Raw genomic sequence first — 9988 nt, 5'->3', positions numbered from 1 at the left:
TAACCCATTTGAAAGTGCTTTTGAGCTCAAAAACTAGTTAAGATACTTTGCCTTGGATAGAAGGCTAAATAAAAATATCAACAGATGGTCTAATATTTCAAAGCTGCTTATGTTTACAACAAGCCCTTAAAAGGATTTGATTACAATAGTAAAACATACTAGAGTAGTATTACAGGGCAGTATATACATTATTCACAAATGAGTGAGTGCTAACATAGAAAAAGGATTATCATATACCTTTGGATAATTAATCCATATGAATAAATGTAGATTTAATTATTGTACACATTACGTCCACATTTTACAGAAACTTCTGACTAGACAAAACTGATTTCAAAGTTCTCATGTTATCAAAACTTAACAAAATATACATGTATAAAATTTCTAAAAATATATGCACCTACAATCATAATGAGATATGAGAACACTATTCTCATAAAATTGAAATTCAGTTTTTTAGTTTATACAAATAGCACCGCGACAAAATATTTTCGGAATAGTACAAGTTTAACTATCTATTGTTCTGGGAGAAATCATCTAAGCTTGCCACGTACGTCACTGACATCCTGAGCTGGAAAACAAAAACCTCGTTTAAAACGTGCCACATCCCAAATCTAAATGTACCTTACCAAATGAAAAAGAAACTCAAACTGATAAAATGTCAAGTTTCAAAATGAACATGGATTGTGGAGCAACCTACCTTAGATTTCGCAGTAAAAACTTCCTTCTGTATTAACGCAAGCAGCACTACCACAGTTGTGCAAATCTTCATAACACTCGTTGATATCTGAAACCAATAATTGCAGGTTAGATTATGCAGTACTAAGCTTAATATGGTAGAACATAACACACCAATAAATTAATGTTATGGTGACAACAAAAATAAGATTAAAAGCTTATATTCTGCAAACAAAATATTTTCAAATAAATTTTTTCTTTGCATTTATGTATGTGTAAGTTAATACGTACATACACAGTTAGTACCACAAATTCATACATGTAGAGAAATTTTTTAATTGCAAGAATCAAGCTGAAATGGTTGCAAAATAAGCTTCTTGGAGTATAAAACTGATGATGATGAACCCTTTGCTCCACATATAAATTTAAAATCTTTCTAGTGTGTAATTGTAACTCCTAAATTAGATGGGATTTTAATATCACACATCAAATCTTACCAAAACAATGTTCTCCATCTCCCGTATATCCTGTCTTGCAAAAGCACAAATAGCTTCCTGCAGTGTTTGTGCAAACTGCATTACTACTACAAGTTGCTGTTTCATCTAAGCATTCGTCTATATCTGCGCAAAAAATGACAATATGCATATTTAGTCAGACAAAAAAATATTTCGACTTTCAACGGAAACTCTTCTGAAACCAAGAAGACTTTTGTTGATGGATTATTTCATCAATAACCAAAACACTATTAGTTCAGGTGCACTTCTCAAAACCCCACCAAACTTCTGCATCATTTTTCAACTAATTGCACTAAAACTTTGCATCAAAAAGCCTAGTCATGTCTGATTTGAGAGTAAAAAACCTTTTTGTATATTAAAGCAAAAAAGTTAATTAAATTTGTATATTCTAGAAACAAAAAGATACTTACAAGATTTTATCTATATATATAAAAGTTATCACATGGCAATTGTACGTCAGATATTTTAATTATGTATGTACAGCAATTTGTAATATAACAATTTTTTTAATAAGGCCAAAAATGAGATTGCTGCAAGAAAATCTTCTACATAAAACTCATATCTATCATGTCCAAAACTTCTAAAATACTTTCCAATATAGAGATTCTCCTTCTTGAACTAAAAAGGGATTTTGACGAAGGAAAAATCTATTTCTGGGCAAGGGCCCGTGTCGCCCAGTGAAATGTCCCTTTAGCACACTTTTCTAAGGTAAATATTGCTAACATTACCAGAGAAAAAACTAAAATAGAATGTCAGAGTATTCTGACTCGCTCACCTTATATAAAAGGTGTCGGTATGGTTTCTGGGGCGAGTGAAACCACTACCACGGGTCTCTTACCATTTAGGTCCATTCTTCTACAAAATCCCCCTACCTGAGAGGGCCGATGCAAGGCCCGCACCCAGCTACTACTATTACTAGCGCTCCCGACGCCATCACGAGTGCCTCTAGCGGTCATCCTTGGAGTTAGACTGTCAAGCTTGGGCCAAAGGGTGGGTATAAAGAAGGGTGGGATTTCACTGGGCGACACAGGCCCTTGCCCAGAAATAGATTTTTCCTTCGTCAAAATCCATTTTCTGGGCTCAGCCCGTGTCGCTTCGTGAAATAGTACCAGAGAAATGGCCACAAGCTTGAAAGAGGATATAACATGAGTAAGGGAAGAATAAAAAACAATTGATATGAAAGTACTATAATCTAAAAAACTAATGACTACTAAGATTATAATACAAACTTAAGATTAATTATGATAACTTATATTAATCTTAAAACTAGACAATTTAACAGATTATTTACAGGTGTGAGTATTCCTAGCATAAAAATAAGGAAAACATCACAATAAGTGCCCTTTTTGGCAACTAAGGCATTAAAAAGGAGTACATGGTGGCAGAATTGCAGGAAGGACGTCAGTGAAGCAGGTAGAAAGGAGATATGGATCTAATTTACTAAACTACTTAAGCAATGTCAGGGGAAACTGTGTTTCCCGCTGCCACTGCTGGAAATTTAAGAGCTAAGGACTTAAGGTAGTGACGTTTGAATACTGTCAAGAGATTTCCAGCCTGTATACTTTTTCAGATCATCAAAATTCATATGTTGAAAGTAGTTGATCGAGGTAACATTAGGGCTACTGCCCTAATGTCGTGGACTTTGGGGAACGAGTTTGGGTTGGCTTGTTTAATAAAGTATAAAATTTGTTGTCTATACCTTTTAAGGAAATGGTGCCACCCTTTTCCCTTATAAACAAAGGACCAGAGGATCTCATGGCTGTCCTGGAAAGATATGCTCTTAAGGCAGTAACTGGACATGAGGGGTCTTGAGGAAGAGGAAGATCTTCCAAGGAGCCCATATCATTGATGGATCTGGAGAGAGAAGAGCTTCTCCTGATGGGAGAAATTCTGTGACCTGAGTCTCTAGATCGAGCCAACAGTTCAGATACCCTGGCTCCTGAGGCTAGACTTAAAAGAAATAATGTTTTCCTCAAGAGGGGTAAGAAATCACACGAGTTATCATCAGTATCTGAGGCCAGTTTGAGAACAACATGCAAGAACCATGACACTGAGCTAGGCCTCTCTGCTGGTCTGAGTCTAGCACAGGCTCTAGGGATAGATGAAAAATAGGAGTCTGTTAGATTATTTTAAAACCATACTGGAATATTTTCTTTAGAGCTGATTTAGTGGTAGTAATAGTACTGGCTGCTAAACCTTTTTCAAATAATGATCTGAAGAAGGAAATAGCCAGGTTGGTAGTCATGGTTTGAGATTCGGTCCCCCTCAGAAATTTGGCTAGTTTCTTAACCCTTAAACACCGAAGGGGTATATTAAAAATCGTTTTCCGTGTGCCGAGGGGGTCTCAGAGTGAGCGCGGAAGCGGAAAAAATATTTTTTTCAAAAAATCACAGCGCGCTTAGTTTTCAAGATTAAGAGTTAATTTTTGGCTCCTTTTTTTGTCATTGCCTTAAGTTTAGTAGGCAACCATCAGAAATGAAAAAAATTATCATTATCATATATAAATAATGCAATATATGATAGCGAGAAAACAAAATTTCATATATAATTGTATTCAAATCGCGCTATGCGCAAAACAGTTAAAGATAACGAGATAACTTTTTTTCATTGTAATGTAGACTAAATTGCGATCATTTTGATACATAACACATTGAAAAACAATAAAAGCAACACAGAGAAAATATCACAAAATGATGCATGAATGCGTAATGTGAGGACGTAAACATATATTTTTTTCAAAAATTCACCATAAATCTAAATATTGTCCTAGAGACTTCCAATTTCTTTCAAAATGAAGACAAATGATTGAATAATACTATACTGTAAGAGTATTAGCTTACAATTGCAGTTTTCGACCATATCTGATGAGTTAAAAGTTGACCGAATGTCGAATTTTATATTTTTTTTATATGCAATTATTTCGGAAATTAGAAAAGCTACAACCTTCAAATATTTTTCGTTTTATTCTACATAAAATTGCGCACATTTTCATATATAAAACTCTATGAAATGCCTAATATGAAACGGAGCAAATATTCCGAGAATGCGACTTGCGCATTTCGGAGATTTGCGGCGGAGAAACCACGGAACGAAGGAAAGTTTTTTTTTTAAATTCACCATAAATCTAAATATTGTGCTAGAGACTTCGAATTTGTTTCAAGATGAAGATAAATGGCTGAATATTACTAGACTGTAAGAGTTTTAGCTTACAATTGCGTTTTTCGACCATTTCGGTAGAGTCAAAGTTGACCAAACGTGGTTTTTTTTCTATTTATCGTGATTTATATGCGAATATTTCGAAATAGAGAAAAGCTACAACCTTCAATTATTTTTAGTTGTATTCTACATGAAATTGCACACATTTTCATATATAAAACTTGTAACGGCTAATTTAAAATGGTGCAAACATTACCACAATCGCACGTATGATTTTTTCGGAAGAGTTACAGCGCGGACGTAAGGAAAATGTTATTTTTTTCATAAATTCACCATAAATCGAAATATTGTGCTAGAGACTTCCAATTTAATGCAAAATGAAGGTAAATGATTGAATATTACTGGAATATAAAAGGTTTAGCTTACAATTGCATTTTTTGACCATTTCGGTAGAGTCAAAGTTAACCGAAGTTTGAAAATTTGTCACTTATCATTTTTTATATGAAAATATTTCAAAACTGATAAAAGCTACAACCATGGGTTGTTTTTAGTTGTATTGTGCATGAAATTGCACACATTTCCATATACAAAAATTTATGTAACGGCTAATTTAAAATTGTGCAAACATTACCACAATCGCACGTATGATTTTTTCCGGAAGAATTAACACGCGGACGTAAGAAAAAAGTTTTTTCATAAATTCACCATAAATCGAAATATTGTGGTAGAGACTTCCAATATTGTTGCAAAATGAAGGTAAATGATTGAATATTACTAAAATATAAGAGTTTTACCTTACAATTGCGTTTTTCGACCATTTCGGTAGAGTCAAAGTTGACCGAAGGTTGAAATTTTGACACATCGTTATTTATAAGAAAATATCTCAAAACTGATAAAAGCTACAATCATGAGTATTTTTTGTTTTATTTTACATGAAAATGTGCACATTTTCATATATAATACTCCATGTAACAGCTAATTTAAAATGGCACAAAGTGACGAAATAATTTCCGAGATGTGTCGCTGATACTTTTTAGTGCGGCAAGAAAGAAATTCGCGCTTGCGCGCCTTCGTAACGATTGTAAACAAAACAACACCTTGATCCGTGAACTCCCAGCATCCCCCAAGGCGCGTGATTCAAGTTTTTGGCTGGTAGCCCTGTAAGTATTTTTCCGTGAATTTTTAAAAAAACTTTTGTATGTCGATGTAAAATACGTCCAGTCGGCACCCGAGAGACAAAAAATGTCAACGTAAAATACGTCCACTCGGCATTTAAGGCTTAACGGCCGAGTCATATTGACAAAGGGTCGATTCTCTTTTATCCAATTCTAGGAATAGGATGTTTTCACGATCGATATCTGCATCCATTTTAGCCGCGAACTTCATGAAGTCCATAAAGTTAGGGTTTTGAGAATTCCTGAGGAAGCGAACAGTCTTTTCATTTGCACTACTTGAGATAGCTTGGGATTGGGAATCCGTTGAGGTCGGAGACCCAATTCCAGCAGGAGTGGGAACCAGTTTGCTCAGAACTTTCAGTAGAAGATTCACTGGAGGAAAGATGTAGATCTTCTTCCATTGATTCCAATCTATGGCCATGGCGTCCGTGGCATAAGCCAGAGGGTCCAGGTTGGGAGCCACATAGCAGGGAAGCTTGTGGTTCGACTCTGTGGCGAAAAGATCCACCTGGAGCCCTGGAACCTGCTGGCAGATCCACAGGAATGAACGCCTGTCCAGAGACCACTACGACTCTGAAGGGACTGAGCGAGACAGGGCATCTGCTATCACGTTCTTTACTCCCGCCAGATGAGTGAAGGACAGGTGCCATTTGTACTTGGTTGCCAGAGAAAATATATATGGCTATCATGACATGGTTCACATGGCTTGACTTGGAGCCGCCTCTGTTGATGCAGTGTACTCCGTAAGGCAGGCGTAACCAATGAAGGGGGGTTGCAAGTCAGCTGGGTGGAACTCGAAGTCCTCAAGCCTTCGAGTTCCACAATCCACCAACGTTAGCATCCCGTCCTTAAAGGGGGCATAGGACGAGATCCTCCAAGGATTACTCGCCGTATAAGGAGGGAGGGTGTTGTAGTCCGGCATGGCTTGAGTTGCCACACCGGGCTGAGGAAGAGCTGCCATTGGGTTTTCCCGGAGACCTGCGATCAGGTTCTCTTGACTGGCCAGCCTTTCCAAGATGTCCCAGATCGACTGGCCTGACTCCTCAAAGGAAGACGAGATGTGGGAAAGCATCTCCTGAAACTTGTCTTGGACTAAGTTTCCCACTAGACTCCCCATTTGCTGCATGATGTTTGCAGTGAAAGCTTCCGAGTCGAAGGAACTAGGTTCCTGCTTCCCGCTGGGAGTCTTAGGGCGCGTCCCCGTAGAGGTTGAAGGCTCAGGGTCAGACGGGAGCTGAGCCTTGTCTCTAGAGGACTTGCCTCTGGACCCTTTGGAGTAAGACGACGACTTAGGCTTCTCTGCTCCGGGATGGTGAGCCGGAGTCTTATGAGAACCGCTAGGCGCCGTCTTCTCAGGCAGCGTCTTCTCGAGCGTCTTTGTTTCTCGCTTTCCCTTAACTTTAGGGATAGCTTGGGTGGACTTCGGTCTAACCGAAAGTTCTCTCTGAAAATCCTCGGAAGGAAGAGGTAGAAGGGATAGGGGAAGATGATCCAGAATGACCCAAGGGTACACCTTGAGCCCCTAGCAAACCTGCCTCACCTAACGTCCTACCTGCTGCCTCTACCGCCATGGGCTCGAGGTCCAAGTTAAGAGTTGCTACGTCTTCAATGATCTCCGAGTTTCCAGGGTCCGCCAAGGCTTGAGCCACTTGATGCTGGATGGTGGCGATGTATGGGGCCGCCGCTTGCGGGTCGACGTAGGAGGTAGTCTTTCCGGCGGGAAGATCAGAGCAGCCATCTTCTTCTCGAGGATGTAGGGCTGCCCCTTAGTTACGTTCCTCCCAAACCCGCCGACCCAGGCTTTCAAGGTGGTTGTAGCGGCATCCCTGACCGCTTGGGCAGCCTGAAAGTGAGGGTTAGTATAAATATTAAGCTAGAAAGACTAAAGTATATGATTTATATAAATATATCGCTTATTAGGACTGTATGCATATAGGCCAAAATTATACATGACAGTTGTTCTCTGGAAGGTACTTACTCCGGAGGTAACCTGATCTACTAGATCGTAACATATCAAGCAACTATCGTGGTGCCAGACTGCTATGTCTCCATAGCGGATGGCACAGACAGCATGGGTTTGGTAGACCTCGTGCCCACAGGGGTCCTGCAGGACAGCATTACATCCAGATTCCTGGCAATGGGTGGCCTGTAAGTGAACAGATACATGAGTATCGACACTAATTAATTGGACTAAGTCCAAGAAGTGATATATTATGATACCGGAGTTATTGATATAGGGATTAGCCTCCACTTGCTCTACTGGCGTGAGAGGTGGGTGTCTGATAGAGCTGGTAGACTAGCTTCAGTGAGTCTCCGGTGTTACCGGAAGACGGAGATTCACCAAACCAGTTTTACCTGCCTATACGCCGGAGCAAGGAGTACGAGGACAGCGGGGAGGAGCATGAGGCGGCTAGTAAAAAAACTAGTCGGGGGCAGCGTAGCTCCGCCGTAACAGATGCAAGTAAGCAGGAGGAGAACCCGGATGGTGAGCGGGAACTCCACCGACTTAGCGAGAATAAAATATAAACAAGCAATAATGAACAACATAAGATAAATTAAGGTAACGTGGGGAAAACATGCAGCGGGGCTTCTCTCAGTCACCACACCTGAGGTCTGGCGGAGCCAGAGGGACCCACCGCTGGAGTGGTGGGGAGGGTTGTGACTCGGGGTGAGAGAGAGCTGATCGGAAACCAAGGAGGTCCGAGCGCGGCCGAGCTGGGTGGCCAGCTTAGACCAACCACACGGGAGACCCCCCTGGTACCGAGGAGTGAGAGCGGTAGGAGCTGAGCCAGCCTCGGATGTCCCCCTGCAGACTCCAGTATCCACCCCCGCGGGGAGGGGGGAAGAAGGGAGAGCTCAGATGGTTGCCATGGGCAACATGAGCGAGCGGTACTCCCCCCCCCTAGGGGGAGAGGAAGCGTGGGGGACAGTAGCCGGGTGGCTCGTGGCGATCGCCTGGCTCGTCGTGAACGTGGAAGACCACGCGGTAAGACAGGCCAGGCGGTCTGAGGTGGCCTAGGCTACCTCTAACCGTCTCAACGCATGCATCAAAATAGCCTAATGGAACACGGGGAAGAGGGAAGTAAAATAAACAGAACGAGAGAAAGCGAAGTCCTGGAGAAGCTAGACGAGCCAACCAAGAAGGGAGGATGCCTAACAACTCGGAGCTGGCCTTTGCCGATACGGAGGAACGGAAGGCGGCGGCCAGGGTGGCAGGACTAAAAAGGGAGGACAATGTCCTAAATGGAGCCTAAAAGGACCTAGACAGAGGAACATGCATGCATGAACACTGAGCTAAGGAGCGATGTAGGCTACGAGCTCAACAGAGCTAGGAATCCCTGTGAAAGCTAAGCATAAACATACATGGAAAAATTGCACAATGTATAAAAATGTAGGCATATATACTGCTAAAATTCAAGCTACAATGGTATGGGAGACCGAAGAAGCATGAAACAATGAAACACGTGGGACAAGCCGCCTGAGACGACTCTATAACCAGGCCGAAGGAGGCGCCGTCTTATAACCGAAATAAAAACGGTTAAATGGGTCCCTGGCCGGCTAAAATTAAGTGAAACACTTTAGCAGTACTTAACTTAGCTGCGGCAATGGCTTGGCGTTCCATGGTAAGGATAAATAAAAAAAAACAGAGCACAAAACACAGCGAAGAAAAAACATGTGCGCGCAAGATGGTGCTAACGGAAAGGATGACCGCTAGAGGCGCTCGTGATGGCGTCGGGAGCGCTACTAGTGGTAGTAGCTGGGAGCGGGCCTTGCATCGGCCCTCTCAGGTAGGGGGATTTTGTAGAAGGATGGATCTAAATGGTAAGAGACCATACAGACACCTTTTAAATGAGGTGAGCGAGTCAGAATACTCTGACATTTCAATTTAGTTTTTTCTCTGGTAATGTTAGCAATATTTACCTTAGAAATGTGTGCTAAAGGGACATTTCACGAAGCGACACGGGCTGAGCCCAGAAAAGCTATTCAACACATTTCAATCTTACCAAAACAGTTTTCTCCGTCACCAGTATATCCTGCCTTGCAAGTACACAAATAGCTCCCTACGGTGTTTGAGCAAACTGCATTAGGACTACAAGTTGCTGTTCCTTCTAAACATTCATTTATCTCTGCAAGAAAATAGAAAAAGCATTTTTAGTAAAAAAAAAAATAAATAAATAAACATTCACTTGGGTGTCTCCCAATAGCGAGAAGACTGTGTAATGGAATTTTTTTGTATTAAGCCATCATTAACTGTCCTATGATCCTCACATAAATATAACCAAGTTTCCAATACAGTATAAAGATACCTTATATTTCAGCCCTGACTAAATGTCGATTTAATGAAAACCCTTTAATCTTACCAAAACAATTTTCTCCATCACCAGTGTACCCTGACTTGCAAGTACACAAGTAGCTCCCTGGTGTGTTTGTACAATCAGCATTAGAACTACAAGTTGCTGTTCC

The 9988-nt window shown here is 40.9% G+C and overlaps 1 protein-coding gene across 1 annotated transcript in view; it reads right to left on the bottom strand.

Annotated features, from left to right (window-relative positions):
• Positions 1-259: 259 nt before the first annotated feature.
• LOC135210390 (fibrillin-2-like) overlaps positions 260-9988 on the bottom strand; it is a 66082-nt gene continuing 56353 nt past the window's right edge. The window contains exons 20-24 of the mRNA XM_064243295.1: positions 9886-9988; positions 9529-9651; positions 1176-1298; positions 701-787; positions 260-571 (exon numbers count right to left, since the gene is read on the bottom strand). The exon at positions 9886-9988 is cut by the window's right edge and continues 20 nt beyond it. Coding sequence (XP_064099365.1) covers positions 702-787; positions 1176-1298; positions 9529-9651; positions 9886-9988 — 435 coding nt within the window. The 3' untranslated portion in view covers positions 260-571; position 701. The remainder of the gene's footprint in view (positions 572-700; positions 788-1175; positions 1299-9528; positions 9652-9885) is intronic.

This window comes from Macrobrachium nipponense, chromosome 39 (assembly GCF_015104395.2).
Source record: "Macrobrachium nipponense isolate FS-2020 chromosome 39, ASM1510439v2, whole genome shotgun sequence".
NCBI lineage: Eukaryota > Metazoa > Arthropoda > Malacostraca > Decapoda > Palaemonidae > Macrobrachium > Macrobrachium nipponense.
This window is presented reverse-complemented; position numbering and strand designations above follow the sequence as displayed.